At 46.4% G+C, this 18,789-nt stretch overlaps 4 protein-coding genes across 4 annotated transcripts; 2 read left to right on the forward strand and 2 right to left on the reverse strand.

The window, feature by feature from the left end:
• Positions 1–415: 415 nt before the first annotated feature.
• On the reverse strand, positions 416–4,566 carry C8R40DRAFT_1170510 (uncharacterized protein; the record flags this gene model as incomplete). The annotated part of the gene is made up of 10 exons (XM_046231550.1): positions 416–485; positions 541–609; positions 656–806; positions 857–1,007; positions 1,060–1,253; positions 1,681–1,816; positions 1,869–1,981; positions 3,919–3,946; positions 3,999–4,295; positions 4,345–4,566. 10 exons carry the CDS (start codon positions 4,564–4,566, stop codon positions 416–418), a joined length of 1,431 nt encoding a protein of 476 aa, XP_046086521.1.
• A 1,410-nt stretch (positions 4,567–5,976) lies between these two features.
• On the forward strand, positions 5,977–6,657 carry C8R40DRAFT_1069444 (uncharacterized protein; the record flags this gene model as incomplete). The annotated part of the gene is made up of 3 exons (XM_046226109.1): positions 5,977–6,096; positions 6,152–6,534; positions 6,591–6,657. The coding sequence occupies 3 exons, from the start codon at positions 5,977–5,979 to the stop codon at positions 6,655–6,657; spliced, it is 570 nt and encodes a 189-aa protein (XP_046086522.1).
• Positions 6,658–9,862: 3,205 nt separating this feature from the next.
• Positions 9,863–10,128, forward strand: C8R40DRAFT_1012634 (uncharacterized protein; the record flags this gene model as incomplete). Its single annotated transcript, XM_046222880.1, has 2 exons — positions 9,863–9,929; positions 10,001–10,128. Coding segments are annotated over 2 exons (195 nt in total), but the record flags the coding sequence as incomplete, so codon positions are not given.
• A 290-nt stretch (positions 10,129–10,418) lies between these two features.
• Positions 10,419–12,183, reverse strand: C8R40DRAFT_1069446 (uncharacterized protein; the record flags this gene model as incomplete). Its single annotated transcript, XM_046226110.1, has 8 exons — positions 10,419–10,550; positions 10,600–10,680; positions 10,843–10,956; positions 11,011–11,158; positions 11,191–11,316; positions 11,481–11,502; positions 11,686–12,041; positions 12,158–12,183. 8 exons carry the CDS (start codon positions 12,181–12,183, stop codon positions 10,419–10,421), a joined length of 1,005 nt encoding a protein of 334 aa, XP_046086524.1.
• Between the last annotated feature and the right edge of the window lie 6,606 nt (positions 12,184–18,789).

An 18,789-nucleotide genomic window follows, 5' to 3' on the forward strand; every position in this document is an offset into this window, starting at 1 on the left:
TATACATAATCCGGTCTGCGAGAAACAACGATGTAATACTGTACAGTTTAGGAACAAGGAAGGTGGCGGAAGCCAATAGAAGGAGAAGATGGGTCAGGTGGATCAGTAATCGATGGATCAGTAATTGATGGGGGTTTGACAGTGATGGGATGATGTATCGTACAAGTAAAGGCGTCGAGACGGTGAGAAAAGGAAAATGATAGGGGCTGCGTACTTTATGACAAGCTCCATGTTTGAGAGCTTGCACCCTTTTACCATGCTTCGCCTCAAAGATGACTGCATATCCCTTTGACGTTCCCATAATTGTCGCTTGACCGTTATTAATAAAAAGAACGGGGAGGGGAATGTTAGATCCGGGGCTCTGAATCTCACAGGAGGTACTCATTTTCTTCAGCTTGTCGGGCATGATCTTGTATCAGTCGAGGCCCTTGTGCAGATTTGTTGCGATGATGAATGTTGAGTCCGGAGATATAGCAGACGCTGCTCTAAGAAAGTCATGAGCTATACTGACCATACCACTCGAACCTCCAAAAAATATACATTTTCTCGTACAATCTTTCGTCCGAACTACAAATCCTGATATTCTCCCAAGTGTCTATCTTGAATATCCTGATATCCGGGTCAGAAAGGATTAAGCACGGAGTTTGTTACTCACCGAAAACCGTCATGAAGATATGCTATGAGGCATTCGTTACGACTTTCGAGGAAATATGCTCCAGTTGCCACAATTGGAGGCGGTTTGTCTTCAGGCTCTCCTAATGGAATTGGACGAGGCAAGCGGTCCTGATATTGCCAGATTCCAGATTCTGGTTTCGAATGAGCGAGTATTAATTTTGATATATGATAGAGTACTTACTACTTTTCTTGAGAAGCATCACATCGGCACCTGAGCAGACGAGAAGATGGTCGCCACGTCGATTGAACTCCATGACATGGATAGGTTCATCGGCTTTGTAAACGAGTTCGAATTCACTATTGCGTCGTCGGATCCAATTTAGTTTTGATTTCTGTTTTTCATGTATTGAGATGTAGTGTAACGGTCTGTCAATTTCAGCTTACCATAGTAGGATGAGACAGTGTCACATCACCGTCCATATTGCCCATGAAAAGACCGCCATCTCTCCATGCGAGGGCAGTAAAGGGATGTCTGCCTTGTAGCTCCCAAATCGTCGTGAATTCATGCTTGACATCATATACACGAACAACTCTATCGTTACTAGCACTCGCCAGATACCGTCCATCCTTCGAGAACGCTAATGCATGAACGAAATCAGTGAGAGCATCAATCGTCCTTATGTGTGTATAGGTGGTGTTCATTGGATGGGTATGAGTTCGATCTAGGAAGTAAAGGCGACACTTCTTTAACGACTTGCGTGTGTTATACACGAGGCGTTACCGCTAGGAGAATTTGGAAGAATTTGCGGTATATTCTTGTCGTGCTAAGTTGAATCTGTCGATCTATCATATTGTGCCTCGCGGTAGCCCACGGTGCGGATATCCTCGACCCTGGACCTCACGGTACAATCTTAGATGAATTATTACTGACTACGCCTTCGTAACAACATTCATAACAATTTCCAAAAAATATGATACAGAACAACAGGAAGACTGTCTTGATATCTGATGTGGAACAAGCTCAGAAAAGACAAATTGAATGGACGATACCACCGACTGACCAACAATCAGGGCCTGATGCATGCGGATGCGAAAGCTCCTTTTCGAGCAACCTGATATCCTCCTTATGTTTCTTCCATGAAGCAACGGCTTGAGTATGCTGAGCTTGTGTCTTGGCAAAATGAGAACAGAGTTGTGCTTTCTACACATGGGTCTTCAGACATACCGGGCTCTATCCAGTGAAAGACACTTACATCGTCAAGTAATTTGATATGCCTTTCTAACTTTGCAATTTTCATTCGAAGTTCAACAGCCTCGCCTGAAGCGAGAGCGATTCTGGACTCCAACTGGCGAATTTCTGCGTCCTCTATGTGATGAGTTCGTGTATACATCAGGCTTTCGATGAGACAGTGCGAGGAATAATGCTTACTGAGTCGAATTCCTTATAAGATATTCCGCTTGTTTGTCATGCGAGTCCCCATTATGAGCCTTTGAATTTGGGCGAAGACCGAGAGGTATAAGAGCATTCAATTGAGATGAAAGACGTCGCAAGGCTGACATAGACTGAGTTGTACTCTGAAGATTGCCAAAGGGTAAACGAGATGAAAGACGTCGCAAGGCTGACATAGACTGAGTTGTACTCTGAATATTGCCAAAGGGTAAACGAAATGAAAGACGTCACAAGGCTGACATAGACTGAGTTGTACTCTGAATATTGCCAAAGGGTAAACGAGATGAAAGACGTCGCAAGGCTGACATAGACTGAGTTGTACTCTGAATATTGCCAAAGGGTAAACAAGATGAAAGACGTCGCAAGGCTGACATAGACTGAGTTGTACTCTGAATATTGCCAAAGGGTAAACGAGATTAAAGACGTTGCAAGGCTGACATCGACTGAGTTAAACTCTGAAGAGTGCCAAAGGGTAAACGAGATGAAAAGAGATGAAAAGAGTTACGTTCACCGCCACGTGTAATGAAGAGAACTGATAAGCGCCGTACGCGTGACTTCTGACTTGGACTTAAACTTCGACAGACTTCGACTCATCATTTTACTTGGCTTAGTCCTGGTTTTAAACTGGACACAAGCTCGACAACTCAAAGACTCGACTGTTCAATGACAACTCCTCGAACGACAACGGACTAGTCCTATGTTCTCTAGATCCTTGCGCCCATGTACAATCGGTGACGTGGACTTGAAAATACGTCTCCTTTGTTCCTTTACCTCAGGTTAGTCCTTTTGATAATGTCGTGCGCAAATATAAGAAGTGCCTGACTTGCCTCTTCTGCCCCTGCGACCCCCTCCGACATGGAATCTTGCAACAATCTAGTGACCGCTGCAGCGTCGACTCTACGTTCGTTGGATCGAAAATACAAAATATTCCTCGAGACGATGCATTCAACAATTGAAAGTCTGGAATGTCAATACGTGGATCTTCTTCGCTCAAACAGTCACAATCATACCGTATGTACTCGCGTTCACTATTGTCCTTGTGTGGTAACTAACTGTGCACTAGGGGTGTCATATTTCTCTTCTGCACGCAAATATTTTCAGTCTCAATTCGACGATCCAGATACTCTCGATTGAGGTACCTATGATCCCGAAATTCACGATGGCTCGGTATTGATTCTCTATTGTCTAGATCTCCACTGCGAAACTATTTGAACCTTTGGTCAACCTTTCAATTATACTTCCAGACACGAACGAAACCTGCCAGCTGCTCTCGAATGCGTTCCACGATCTCTCAACTCAGATCACTCAAGTGGCCCAGCGGATTAACTTAAAACTGCTTGACGCTCTTGCATGTGACCATAGAGGTTCGTCTCTCGAAATAAAGGCATGGATATTATACCTTCCTTATAACTTAGTCACTGACTTCCATCCAAGGCTGAGCAGTACCTCTGCGAGTTTGCACCTCTCTTTATTCAGACCGCCGAAGTTGAAGATATCTTGCGAAAACTGAAACACCAGGTTAAGATTTTGTCCTTCTTGATTTTTACAGCCATAATAATTCAATCGTACCTCAGATGATGGTGACTGAAACCATTTTGCGATTTGGAGGAAGAAATAGCACCTAGATCACGTCATGTACTCTAATATAAACCACCGTTGTTATTCAATCGTTTTCCCCCGAGTGCATCGCCGGCGATACTCGAAGATATGCACGCTGCATTCATCATGATATAAACTCTAGAACGTGTCCGTTCTTTGGTCTTTCGTGTCGTTTTGAAGTGTCAGAAATGCCTCAGCGTCCTACCCATCTGTATAGCCTGATTTAATTTAGAGAACGTGAGTCCGTCCCATACTGATATGTGTCCCGTCATAACCTTGTTCCTGTTTACTACAAAGTACATTTGTAAGTAGGCTATTACTACACGCCGCTCACAGTGGGTCGTATGAGCCCCTGTTCCCACAAAGCCTCGTCATCCGAGTCACTCTCGATCATTTCCGCTGCCAAATCCTCTAGCCCGTTTGCTCTTTCTTGTGCCAATGTCGCATACCGGTTCATGATCTGGGCGACGCGTTGTTCTACACCAATCTCGATCTCCAGCTGAATCGTACGAGCTTGATGGGCAACTGCGGATTCCCATAGTCCAATGGCTTTCTCTCTCCTTCTGAGGGCATCAATTTTGGCCTTGGGTTCGAAGATGTACGAACGGTAGTGTGTCCAAAACGCGTAAGCCTGCGAATAATTAGTCTATGAAATCGTCATGGAACCGTGAGATGCACACTTTCTGCAAGGTAATATCAACGACTACTATCACCCCAAACACTGCGAGCGCAGAAAATACTGTTACGAATATCACAACCATCTCGGCATCATTGGAGAGATTGTCCGACCCCACAAACGCCTTAATCGGGACAACGGACGTAGTCGTAACGTTAGAAGACAAGAATGACCGGATGCTGCGCAGCAGGGCGGCGATCCCAGAACCGTTGGTTGCAATAGACATGGGCTTGATAATGCTGGAGAATTCCATATCTCGGATGTCAGGACTTCTGAGGACTTCTGGAATTGATCCCCTTTTTGAATACCTACAAGAACCAGATAATCCTCGTGTTATCTTAGTTCGTATCCGTGCGTGGAGAGGCGTGGAGGTGGCAATACGCAAAACGCACGCAAGTTGCGTACCTTTCCAAGGACACATTTGAACTTGGCAAGCACTGTAGGAGTAGCAGCGTGTAGGGAAGTCCTGATTGAACTAGCAATCGGACCCCATTTTGGGCACATTTTTGCATCCTGTCTATCCTTGCACGAGGTGTTATGAATGTTTGATGTTTATAGCATGCAAATTGGTATGTGCCCCCATGTCCTTGTTAGAATTTACTAAAGACCTGGTTAGAAAGTATGTCTAATGTATACGAAGACCATCAAAGGTTACTACTCAAAGCTTGACGCCTAAAGCCTGAGTACGGGCGGGCATTATGATTATTCTACGAGAATTTCTCGCCGTCCCTGATGTCAATGGAATGGATCGATCTCCTTGAATCTCGGAGCTCCAACGGTGTGCTTTAATGATTTGATGTCCCTGAGTAAAGCTTAGTATTCAACGCTTTCAGATCATTATGTGAACTCCTACTGCAGATCAATGCAGTAGATGTATGAGTCGCTTTGACTCTCAAGAACACACACAATATATGTCCCAAGTTCATGATACTCTGCAGCTGGTGACTATCAGGTGGGATTGAGAGTCCAATGTGAGTATACAACTTCATTGCGGTCCGCCACGTCGCGTTTTACCAATCTAAGCGGTCGTGCATGTACATATTCATAACATGCTTTTTGATCCCTTTCATCCTTTGTATCCGAGTCTCCGTAACTCCCCAGGACCCTTGAATCGTATCTAACTTTTTCTGCCCAAAGGAAGTACCCAAAAGACACACCTGAGGCCAAAAACAGTAAATTTCGATATTTATGAAACATATTGCCTGATCTTTTTCCCAACAAAATCGATATCTGAACGGAATCAAGAATAAAATATTTTCTAGTAATGTCAGGGGTCCTGACTCTCTCTGGCGTCAGAACCGATCCGATTTTTGTCATCAGACTGTCATTGGTAGGTTGAATTTGCAACCTCTCGGCCTTCGTGCTCGCAGGCAAGTTCATACTTATCGGATCCTCGAGGAGGGCAGCAAGTGACCTCACTTCGACATTTTACAGCCTTTATTCCGCACAAGAATGGTAATCATTTACATGAAAATACATTTCCTTAGACACTGACAAAAAGAACAGGTAAATTCTGAAAACATTTTCAGATGCATGTTCAGAGCATGCGCGGCGTTATAAAAGAGAGGCGAGTAACTACTCCCCCTCTGTCGATAACCCATCGTCTCGTTGAAACGCATTCTGCATCATACTCATAATGCATGCCACTCGATCTAGATCTTCCTCCATTGCTGTCCACCGGCGTCGAAGACTTTCCCCCAGCCATACCATCCTGGGTCCACCGCTTAATGGGGACATCATGCCTTCTACGGAGCCGGTATGATTAAATATCTATCTGCTAATGTACGCCTCATTGACATTATCACCGATAGGAATGGGGTACGACACTTGGTTTATACTTTGCACTAGGCGACGCGATTCCCCAACTTAAAGGCTTTGACTCTACATTGAGTCGTTTCGGTCACAAACGTTCCATCGACGTTCAGAGCGGTTTTGGTGCCAACGCTGATGGCGACGACCTTTACAAGGCAAAGGTCATAGTAGGAACTCGCAAATTTTACATTGCTGGTACCTATGACCAGTCTTCTTCCAATACCAACGCATGCCTCAGCTCTTGTGGCTGCACGGAGATGTTCAAAGGCGACGTCGCGATCTTTTTCTATTCTATCCATGCACCCGAACGATTTTTGCACTCCATCCCACGTTATCAGACCATCCAGGCTAGGGATGAGGTCATTCGACGGGCTCTTACAGCGTAAGTCGGGCCACTTATCTTCCCTTATCCAGACAATCTGAAACCTCCGAATGCAGGTTCTCGAAGAACGTCCGGGAGCACGTTGAAAAAGGGACCACCCTCAAGCATATCCTCAGGGGTTAGGCCATCCGTGGCTTCTCAACTTCTTCGTTTCTCATATCAATCTTTATCTCTTCTTCATCCTTTCACTTCCGAAGTGTTCAGTCATGCATGCCCTAGTGGCACCCATCCCTGAGCCATCATCCATGCTCACCTCTTCCTATGTCTTCCCTTCATATATATAACTTCTTTCAAGTCGTGGGCCCTAGTAGCATCCATCTTGACATATATGACTACACCGTTGTTTACCCTTGCTATATATCTTCCTTCAAAACGCCTTCCCACCTTCATATTCCTCGTTTAACTCAAAACAATTTCTATAATCGAGTTTTTACCTTCTCTACGCTCACGTTCTGTTCCCGCTCCCGACCATTCCATGTCCCTTGATACAAGTCTCTGGATGTGCATTCACGCTGTTCCATTGTTCAACATCCACTGTACTTGCTATGCTCCCCATTTATATGTCGCTCATTACTACCACGGCACACGATTCATTCATTCCACCAACTACTGCTGCATTCTCTTACACACGGTCACTCTTTCATTACATGTCAGTCTTTACGATAGTGTGTAGTACAGTACTGAATATCAACGTCTTGATGTAAACAGTGTGTCACTGTCACTGTCTGTCACAACTGCACGTGGCATCTGCTAAGTTTTCGATCCCAAGTTTATTCTTCCACTACGCTGCTTCTTTCTGGTTTAACTGGATCTGAGGCCTCAAAAAATCACGTTGCTCGATTACTCCATCCACGAACAAAATCACCCGCCCAAGTAACTGTCGTAGGCAGGAATCCGGCCTTCATTGAAGCATTTTCCTGTCAAATTAGGGCTTAACCTTAATACCAAGAAACTCATGTTTTGTAAGTAGAGAATTAATTCGAGTTTTTTTTATCTCAATTGCCCTCCATCAAGCTGGAACCCCCCGTCTGGCAACAACTCAAGTGACCGACGGATTCAGCTTCCATGCAGCAATCGACGACGGCGTTTTTACCTGTCTCAGTCGCAAACCACACGATTTTCCCAATGTCCCTTCTCAACGGCAATCTTACAATCTCAGTCCACACGCAACAACATTGCCTGAGTTCTATTCGCCGCGCTGGGTAGATTCATTGATACCGTTTCTGGGCTTCGCTCCTAGCAGTAACCCTTTTAAATTTCATTTCTTGAAATGTCTTGATTATAGCCACGACTCTCTACCAATCGAAGAACTCTTAGGTCTTCCATACAAGCTGACTGGAACTCGCTGGAGAGTAATATGCGCGCATTTCTCCGTGCGTGCATGAAAGTGAATCCACTCGGAATACCTGAGACTTTTCGACTTTGGCCGTATCCGAATAATTATGGGTTTCGTTTACGCTGGAGGACAGACAGCGACGCGCGTCATGCAGTCATGCGATCTCGTCAAGCGTTTATACCCTTGATTGCTTGTATCTCCTTCTTTCTTCGCATCCTTTACCATCTGGAGAATCAATGGGTTAAACTTATCGCGTCCGATTGCCAATCTGTGCTATCTAGTCCCAATCCTTTTTGGAGTAAGAGGCAGAGGGAATACGAACAACTTCGTCGCGGCCCCGTTCCTTCCAAATGGGAATGGCAGGACCATCTTCAGCGAGAAACGTCCATCAGTTCAGAATGGCTCGCCTACTTCCATCAGATAATGGATATTCCAATGGTCGGCAGTTTTGTAGATGTGCGTGGCTCTGGCTCTGACTGCCTTCCATGGATTCCTGTTTTCCTCGAGGCCAGAATGCCTCTTATGTTGTACTGGGGCACTCTCAAAGATTGGTCTGTTCCAGACGTGCTGAACGGTATCATTCCGATCCCTGCGGGTATCGTGATCAGTACTTTGGCCTCGGAACAGATGCCGTACGTTCCACCTTCAAAATACCTCGAAGAAAACGTTCATCAAGTGGGAGTCTCTGAATCTCGACATTGATTGCGCTGGCCCCATCTCGATGGCGGAAGCCTTCCCCGCCCGAATGAGGACCTCTTTACATTCATTGAGCGTAGAGAGGCGCATAGACTTAAAGTCATTGCATCGGAATCTTCCCTCGCACGTCAATCTCGTTTACAACGTGAGGAAAATGCGCGGAAGGACCGACCCCCTGGTCGAAAAGGCGCCCGTGTTTACTATTGGGATTTGGTTGAAGGAATCAGAGTCCGGACAGCAGTGGGAAGAAGCAATTACGAGGACATTTGGGAGAGATATGGTTCACGCCAGCGGCGTTACGATTCGGTTGCTGACGAATGGGAAGTTTGCACAAACTTGGACCCGGATGATGTCCCCGATTACCATGATTTAGACTTCGAAGACGATGACGATGACTACTTCATTTCCGTCCAATCTCACATGAATGAACAAACAGGCCATCATATGGGTGTTGTTTCCTCTGAAGCATACCTCACTCGTCTTCATAGTTCAAATGACGACTCGTCCGTCGCTTCAATAGAGTTTCCAGATTCGATTGAGGATGTTGCCCGTCATAGACTTGGATTTCTCCCACAACGTGTCCCAGATAATCGTAATATAGTGCTCAAATCTCAAGCTTGGAAGAATGTTTTGGGTCTACTTGGAAGTGGACGGCATCCTCCAAATCCCAAACCAGATGATTATGTCAAACTTCAGTTGTCTACCTTTACTGCTGGCCTATTGAATGCAGTTGATTTGCGACACGCACCTCAAGCGTATGATTTGGCCGTGAAAGATAGTACCTTGAGGCCTGTGATTACTTTCGAGCTCGACGTCCTATCCTCACCCAATGGCCAATTTTTCCTAATACAGGCAAAAGATGCCAGTGATTCTGATCCATTTCTGATTGCATTGCGCAGTGCCGCTACTGTTATGGAAATAAGCCGAAGGAAATGGGGCCCCGGAACTGAAGACATTATCAAACATCTGATCAATCAAGGGATGTCTTTCAATACGCTTATGCCAAGCTATCCTCCCCGTCATCCCAGGTCAATCCCCTGCCGTCGCCCTGCAATGCTAGGATTCCGTCCGGTAGGATTTGTACCCACACTACAAGATTATCGCTCGTATGAAGCTGCTCGAAATGATTTTCTTCGCTCAGCTAGGGGCCGCGCAGCTCTTCTTGCTGGAGGGATAATAGCTCGGTTGGCTCTAGGTGTAGTCAACGAGAATGATATCTATGATGGCCCTACCAAACATGCCCTGCAAGAAGGAGAGCGTGCACTCTGTGTATGGGAAGAAGGTGGAAGCCGTGCATTCTGGGATGACCAACTTACTCTTGAAGAGATGGACCTTATCTGCGGATCATATGAAGTTGCAACAGGTATAAGTCTACGTATCATATTTTTTTGGATGCATCTAAAATATCTGCACCCCTAGGTTTCATATCAAAAGATGGTATCCAACAGACCGCGATACGCTCTTGGTGGCCCCGTTCAGGTGCTTGGAAATCATGTGGTCTTAATTGCGGTTTTTGGTCAGAAGATGCAGAAGATTGGTTTCTGACACGTTTACACAAAATTCTTCATATGGATGTTCTGTCAGTCATGACCAGTCAAGAATGGCGCGCGAAGTTAAAATTTCGAAAGGCCCATTCTCTCTCGAACAAAAATGACTGCTTGTCCAAAGAGTATTTGAAAACTGTGTACAACCTACCAATTTGAGCGCTACGTTTCATCTCATAGTATATTTTTGTACTTCCGCGGCTCGTATTAATTTACTTGTATTACTCTTGATTGATTCAAATAAGACACAAGATTGATATATTGAATATGCGAGAAATGTCATCATAACAATTTGATTCAAGGAATCTTTAGGGATATATATACATATTGAAGGGTGCGAGTTCACTGAGAATGGAGATTATCCGGAATACAAGGGATATGCAGATGAAGGTTCCAATGCACAGGACGGTTTCCACAGTAACTCGTGAAAATCCAGGTCCCTGTATCAAGGTACCTTAGTAGAGAATAGATACAATTCGAGAGACTTACCTGCAGTTGACTGGTATGATTTCGGACAGAGATGAAGACACCAACCGTTAAAGCTAGATGCCCAACAGTAATGATAAGAGGCTGAGCATGGAATAGCGACCAGATTTTCCGGAATACTCTAATTAGAAAAAGGATATGGCTCAAAGTACCAGCCTTGAAGAGAAATTCCGACAGTTGTAGGTCAGTGACCTGGAACTTAAGCTCATATGAGAAAGTGTAAGGGTTCCCAATCCATGAACATACATTCAGTTGACCAAAAGCAGTGAAGTGGCCCCAGCTTGCTTTAAGATAATTGATATGGGACTGAACTGCGGGCTGTATGTTTTGATCACTAGGTTCTGGACAAGCCACTGGTATCTGATGATGAAGATTGAACAACCGAGACTGAGATGAAATATCGATTGCACGCACGGTCTTCTCGAGACTCTGATTATCAATATCACTGTCGACCGCATTCCCATTTGTTTTCTCATCGCTCTCCCTTGCTTTATTTTCCACAGGGATTTGTTGAAAAACCAACGCTGCGGTCTCATATTCCATCTGTTGAAATAGATTCAGGCTGACACAATAATATATTCAACTGAGCAGTACCTGTCTTTTGGTGATTCCTTCGCAATGGGATTGATCGTGAATATCCATGGATCACGTAGGATGGAAATAGACAAATAGGCGCTATTAGCGGTCCCAAAATGGAAACCGCCGGACTCGTATGCCGATCTGTTACGAACGGAGGATCGGACCAATCATGCACGTGGTTCGAGTTCCTTTTTTCCCAGTACTTAGTAATTTATCCTAATTCTATACGAGCAACTCCCCGGAGTCAAACTCTGGGTGTAGTCATTCCATGTCCTCGATACCGAACAAATAGTCGACCTACACACGTCAACTCCCCGGAGTCAAACTCTGGGCGTAGTCATTCCATGTCCTTGATACTGAACACATAGTCGACCTACCCACGTCAACTCCCCGGAGTCAAACTCTGGGTGTAGTTATTCCATTTCCTCGATACCGAACACAGTCGACTTACCCACGTTACAGCACCGAATCAATCTACAGAAGTATCTAATTCTCCGTCAGGAGCCTTACCGAACGTCGAAGGCGCAGCTGAACGAGATCTGGACCTTCTCAAGGTTCGCGACCGGTAGGTTGTCGCCGTGCTGTTCAGAATCCAGCTGGGCTTTCCCGTCGAAGTCAGCTTCAACGTCCGATCGGCAATCTTTGGATGGGCAATCTGCTCGTTCTTCAAGTCAACAGGTTGCCACGCAAGGCCATTCCCGTCTCTCTTGTACCAAACCCACACTTGGTATCCCCCATCGTTGACGTTCCTATGAACGTATATCGTTCCCAACAGTCGAGGAATTGCCGTTTCCGGGAGAGGCGCGTCTAAATCGTATGGTGCCTGACTGTAGTGCCAAGCAGTCTCTCCTTCGCTGCTGTGGGATCTGAAACGATTGGTTTCCAGTTTGGTTGGCCCATAAGTGTCATTGGAAACAGTTCCCGTATGGGCTTGCCCTTCCGTGAAGTATTTTGGCGGCCGTACAGATGGAGGGAAGCTTACGGGTGTACTTCCTCTGGTATCTCCATTCTTGACGGATTCTGTTTTCAGCTTGGTTTAGTAGTAAACCCTCAGAGGTGCTGTCAACTTACGCGGGCTGAGACTGGTTCGCTTAAGGGCACCCTTCAGCGGGGGGGTCTTCGCTCGTCCTCGCGGGCTGCTGCACTTGGTCAGCCCTCCAACAGGACAGCCACGACCACTTACAGCTCTTCAGTGTTGGTATCGTCGAAAATTTTCTGGATCATCCCATCATCATCCAAATAATAGCTGTAGTGGCCGTATGTTTGTCTTCTCCACCAGCCCTACATATCGTCAGCGTCAGCGCTCGGTCAAACACAGGACTCAGAAATCAACAAACAGTCGGGCTGGAGACAACTTCGTCGGTGGCTTCTTCTGGTTCCATTGACGATCGTGGTTCGCAAAATGTGAAGTTCAGTCGAAACTATGTATGACCAACTGTCATGAGACCACAGCTTTTCAGGGTCTAAACTCCCTCACTTGAGCCGAGTCTCCCAACAATCTAGCGATGTTCTGTGATAGGAAATGAGGCTTATAGGATCGGATCAATAGTATCAATCGATGATATCGCTAGCGCGCACCAGTCGTTCGCTCAACCTTACTTTAGTTCAACCGTGTCTACTCAAGTTATATCTGGTCCCAAATGTGCCGCCGTAGGAACGATTCGATCATGCAGCCGTGCCGATGTCGTGAATGCCTGGCGCAGAATCCTGAAGGATTATTGGTCTCGTATGACGTTCTAAGCACGCATCGGCACCGGGAACGTCTCAGAGGAGCCTTTCCCTCTAGTGTCAGGGGAGAAACTGCAGAGACTGGGGAACCTGACACGCTTGGCGTAGAACCTGCAGGTCATACCCCCTCCGAAAGCCAAGCATCTAGCAAAGGCAAAGGCAGGGCGGGCTTCGACGTCGAAACAAACGTCGATCAAGACATGAACTTCTCGCCTCAAGCCATTATTTCCGAGATCAATGTGCGCATGGAGACTCTTTATCATTCAGAAATTTGTTTGACGTTTATCAACGAACCCTCTCCACACCTGCCCTTTGTGTTTCCAAATCCTGAGACCTTACCGCAAGTGAACTCAGGCCATTTCGCTTTGGACACGACTAGACTTCCTAATCGTCGCTTGCTGGATGCAGAAGCAAGATTTTGTGGTCTTCTAGACACAATTCAGACCATGCCTTTGGGAGAGCGCTCAACAGGGGAAGCAGATGTAGAGGATGAGCTTTTCCTGGCATTGAACAAGATTCATCGCATCAAAGAGAGGCAATGGAGATCCCAAGCTTATCCTGAGGGACGTGGGGGTTCTACCTTTGACAACAGTATGTATAGTCAGTCTTCCACTGCCCTAATCATTGTCTGAAACTTCCTCAGGACGTCGATTCATTGTTCAACGGCTCACTCACATGACACCGGTTCTGATAGCTGCTCTGATAATGTACATCAAATTCCAAACTCCAGTTCGTCAAATGCGAGTGCTTCTGGCCTTGTTCCGTTGTATCGTCCGAGGCTTGAGTAAAGAGCGAAATACCCAATCTCAGCTTCCATCCCAGATTCCGAAAGACATTCACACCATTGTTGACCACTATGATCTTGATCCGACCTTGCATATTTGTGTTGCATGCCCGAAGTGTTATGGTCTCTTTCGTTTCACAAACGAGGTGCTCAGCGCTGCAGAGACTACTTACAGAACGACTGAAGCACTACCTCTGTGCACTGAGAAGTCTCACCCAGACTCACCACCATGTGGAGGTTCAATATGGCGAACTCGTCGAATCGGTTCTCGTACGTTCGTCACCCCTATTCGGAAACAAGTTTTCCAAGACTTGAAGGAATGGATTGGGAGAATTCTTGCAATTCCAGGCATCAAAGAGATAATGTCTCAACACCACCAACGTCCCGCTCCAGTCGGAGACGAGCCTGTCAGAGATTTTGTTGATTCTGCAGCATTTCGTCAATTCAAGGGTGCGGACGGTAAGCCGTTCATGATACCTCAGGTCGGACCGTCTGGATCACCAGATCTGCGACTTGCCCTGAGTCTAGGATTTGATGCGTTCAATCCATTCCAATTGAAAGAAAGGCATGCCATCGTCTCGTCCACCGCTTTATACATGGTACTGTTGTCCCTACCCGAACACCTTCGATATCGACAAGAATATATCTTCTTGGTCACAGTGATCCCTGGCAAACCCAGCAAACATCAGATCAATCACACCCTGCGCAGGCTGGTCAAACAATTGCTTTCCTTCTGGGAGGGTGTATTTTATGTCCAAACTGCACAATATAGTCTTGGTCGGCGGGTTTTTATTGCATTAATGCCTGCTGTATGCGATACGGAAGGTGCTACCCAGCTTGCAGGGTTCGCTTCGCATACCCACACATGGTTCTGTAGGCGATGTCTGCTACCTCTCAATGAAATTCATAATCTCGAACCGGAAACTTGGGTAATGCAGGATTGTGGTAAGCACAGAGAGATAGCTCTTGAATGGAAAGATGCGTCTGAGGCATGGCGGGAAGCGATTTATACGGAGCATGGAATCCGACACTCGGAGTTACTGGAGCTGCCATATTGGGATCCAATTCTTTTCACGATCATCGACGACGTGCATTTTGCATACCTTGGCCTTCTAAAAACTCACCTGGAGAAGATATGGTTCATTGATTCGGAGAGAAATGGTGGCGATGGACTTCATCCGTCTACTAAAGATCAGATTCGATTATCAAGAGCTGGCCTACGCAAACTCTTGGAGGAGATTAGAAGGAATCAATCCTCTCTAGAGAAGCTGTTGATGAAAGAGACCAAAGCCGTCCTATGGTCTCTCTGTTTTGAGCTTAAGCTTCGTACAGGAGTTCGCGTCAAGCGTGAGTTAGTGAATCAAATCTTACAATGGGTGAGTTATATACGATTGACAATCATCACTTATTTCTGATTTGTTTCTGTTTCATTCGAAAGCGCTTGACATCCGATCCAGACGACGTACCTGTAATCCCTGCCTTGAGCTATGATAGAGACCCAGTCGGGTGGGAGGACACTACTGCACAGCCTGCCTCTAGTTCAATCGATGAATTCCGCGTTTCCGAATCAGTATGTCTTGTCTCATTCTTCCAACCCATCATTGATGATTCGAAAATTGCAGCAGTCAAGAGCCCCTTCCCCATCGATGTCCTCGTCAACGAGAGCTTCATCAGTTTCAAGAGCCTCGTCAGTCTCAGGAACTCCCTCGGTTTTGGATCCAACCGAAATACCACCGGTGATGCGTTCCGCCCCATTGCTAGTCTTCAACAAAGATTCCGCTTTTGAAACTCTCATGTCGAAGTTGCTCAACCTCTCAGGCAAAGCGCCCCGACTTATGAATTCGAAAAAACAAGTTCTTCAAGCCCTGTGTCAAGAACTTGGAATTAGGTATAATCATCAAGATTCGAAGGCCATCCTTTCAGCGCGACTCATGCTACATGTGTGTACATTGTTAACGATCAATTCACTGCTTCTAAAGATCCGAAAACAGCGTCAAGAACATGGGGCCGATGACGAGGCTCCGCAATTACAGTATAGTGAACTCAAAAGGACATTCGAAGCAGACGAGCCTTCAAAGTCTGGCTTCATGAAATTTGCACTCGTGCATCTTCATAACTTGTGCAGAGAATACAAAATACCACCATTTGATTCGGATGAATCCGATATCATCTCCTTCAAAAAGATTGAAATGGTTCGAAGATTAATTCTATGGGTAAGTGAATCAGTATCTTTCTGTCTGAATACTTCTCATTTTTTTATCAGCGTCAAGAACATCGTGACAGTTCCATAAGAGCAAACCCAGGATCCACACCTCGTCATGTTATCGGCAAAGACCTTCTAGCGGAGATTTGGGCTGACATGGGACGGACTATTCTTCCTACGTGGATACAAGCGCCGCCTCCAAAATGGGGCACTATTGCAGCGGGCAAGCTCAGCGCTGATGAGTACAAAGTCATATGTTCAATATCACTTGTCGTCACACTGATTCGTGTTTGGGGATATGAAAATGCAGAAGGGGTTGAGTCCCGTCGTTTCAAGATGCTGCAGAACTATGTGGACCTTGTCCATGCTATCCACGTCCTATTTTTGCGCGAAACATCCCAGAAGTCCAGGGCCTACTACAAATCTCATATGTTGAGGTATCTACGCACCGTCTTAGACCTGTATCCCGATATCACACTCAAATCAAATCATCATCTCGCTATCCATATCATCACCGACCTCGAGAATCTTGGTCCAGGACATGCTCGTAGTACCCCAGTATTTGAGCGTGTCAATCATGCTTTGCAGATGATCAATTCCAACCAACATCTAGGTAAGCTTTCAATGGACCTAGCCCTTTCCTTCTTGAACATGTATTGCAGGTGAATTGGAGGCCACAATGATGACTCATTTTGGCCGTACAGCCAACTTACAAGTGATTTTGAACCACAATACAGATCTACAAGAGAAAATTGCCGAAGCGTTGACTGCCCTTAAAGATATTGACCGTGAAGATCATCGGGGTATGTTTGCTGGGACTGATTTGTCGGCTTGGTCCAGCACGGAATTCAAGGCGACACCCGCCTGTATCGACGAAGCCACCCTTGCTCACATCGTGACTTGTCTGTGCGAGCTGTACACTGTTCCCCGCTCGTATTGGGAGAACAAAATTTCGCGTCAGGCTCGTATGTTAGGGGGAGTAGTGATTGGGCGAGTGATCTATTCGTCAAGGGTTCACCAAAATTCTGTCATCTTTCGCAATGAGGGAAGAATATTGGCCGGAATGATTACCAAGGTCATAGATCATCCCCATCCCCATCCTGTCACTCGAGATATAATCAGGACCTCATATCTTGAAATATCTGTCATGGAACCGATAAATCAGGACGATGACTTGTATCGACAATTGAACTGCGGGTGGTTATGTTTACAGGTACCTCCAACAACGACACTCATCACGGTTCTATCGTCAAGTGTCATTTCACATTTTGTCAGGACGGATTTGACACTGGCCATTAAAGGAGATCTTGTTACGCATGTGTATCCTGTCCCAAAGGGGAGTATGCTCCGGAACATCCATGATCTACCGCACCTAATGTTTTATGATAGATATTCAGCGAGAATGATTCCGGAATGTGTTAAGATCATGTACACCGTGCAACCGTGCCAAGGCCACAGGGTGTCTAAGTGCGGAAGACGAATGGGACAGTAGTGAAGTTATTAACAACACCGCCGTTACGCCGTTAGTCCCCGGAGAGCGAGAGTAGAGAGAGAGGAGCTAAGTAGCAGCCAGGTCGGGGCGGCGGTATCGCCGGTGACGAGGAGCGGACCAGAGAACGTTAAAGTCCTAAGGTCGAGGAGAACGTACTTCGAGGCGTTGAGCCTGAAGACTTTAGAGAAGAGTTAAGTTGAGAAGGGAGATCTAAGTTGATCTAAGTTGATAATTAAACTGAGGAACTACAGTAGCGTACAGGCAGTATTTATATCTACGGATCGGCGCAGCGGTGCGGAGCGCCAGACTAACTACTAGGAGCTATACGAGTAGTACCTGCAGGGTAGAGTAAAAGACAATAAGAAGGGACTAGAACGAAAGGGTATGTGTAGCGAGAAAGAACAATAAGAGTGAGATAACAATAAGGAGCAGATCTTCGGAATCCCGAGCGGCGGAATGGAGGCCCGCGGCATGGACTTGACAGTATCCCCCTCTTAGGCTTGAGCCCTCGAAAGCCATTAATACCGGTAGTTGGTTAGTCACCAAGGAAAAATTTTAAAGGCCGTCAGCATCGGGAATTTGGCCCGTCAGTCAGCAGGAAAATTTTCAAAAGCCGTTGGTACCGGGGATTATCGTTAGTCATCCAAGAAAATTTTCGGTACACCGTAAACCGAGTACAACTCGAAGAAAATTTCTTGCTGGTCCGTGCGTAGTTTTGACCCTATAAAAAAGGGCCAGGTTTTGCCGCTATGGCCAAGTTCCCAAAACTCCAAGTACACATGTCCTCTAGTCGCACCACCACCCGAACCACCACTACCGTCGGCTCGATTTCGGTCACCGGCGCCCATCCAACTTCGCCCCCGGCCCCAACTCGCCCTTCAACGCCGGATCCTTCTGACGAGGAACGGGAGCTCGAGCTCCAATTGCAACTCACCAGGGAGAAGAACCGGAAGAGGAAGGAGGAAAAAAGGAAGGCGGAGGAAGAAGCTAGACAGAAAGCAGAGGAGGAGAGGCAGAGGCAAGAGGTCGCCGAGCGGGCCGCTAATGCCAGAAGATTGGAGGAAGAGGCAGCGGAGAAGAGAAGGAGGATTGCGGCAGCCGCGGCAGCGCGAAACCGCCGGGGCCCTTCCCCAGGGGAAGCATCTACTTCCGCTCGTCGAGTGGAAGTAGAAGTTCCTCGGGTGGTTAGGAAAGCCAAGGGCAAACAGAGGATGGAGGTGAGTGATTTCTGCCATATCCTCACCGACTTACTAACTCTAAGTTTTTTAGGCTAGCGGCGGAGATCCGGACGATGGCGGAGATGATGACGATGAAGACGACGATGAGCGAGTTCCCTGCGAACGATGCAGGAACAAGAAGATCCCTTGCCGGATGCAGGCTGGCAAGAGGAGTTCAATTATTTGTAAA

This window comes from Lentinula edodes, assembly GCF_021015755.1.
Source record: "Lentinula edodes strain Le(Bin) 0899 ss11 chromosome Unknown C8R40scaffold_17, whole genome shotgun sequence".
Classification (NCBI taxonomy): Eukaryota; Fungi; Basidiomycota; class Agaricomycetes; order Agaricales; family Omphalotaceae; genus Lentinula; species Lentinula edodes.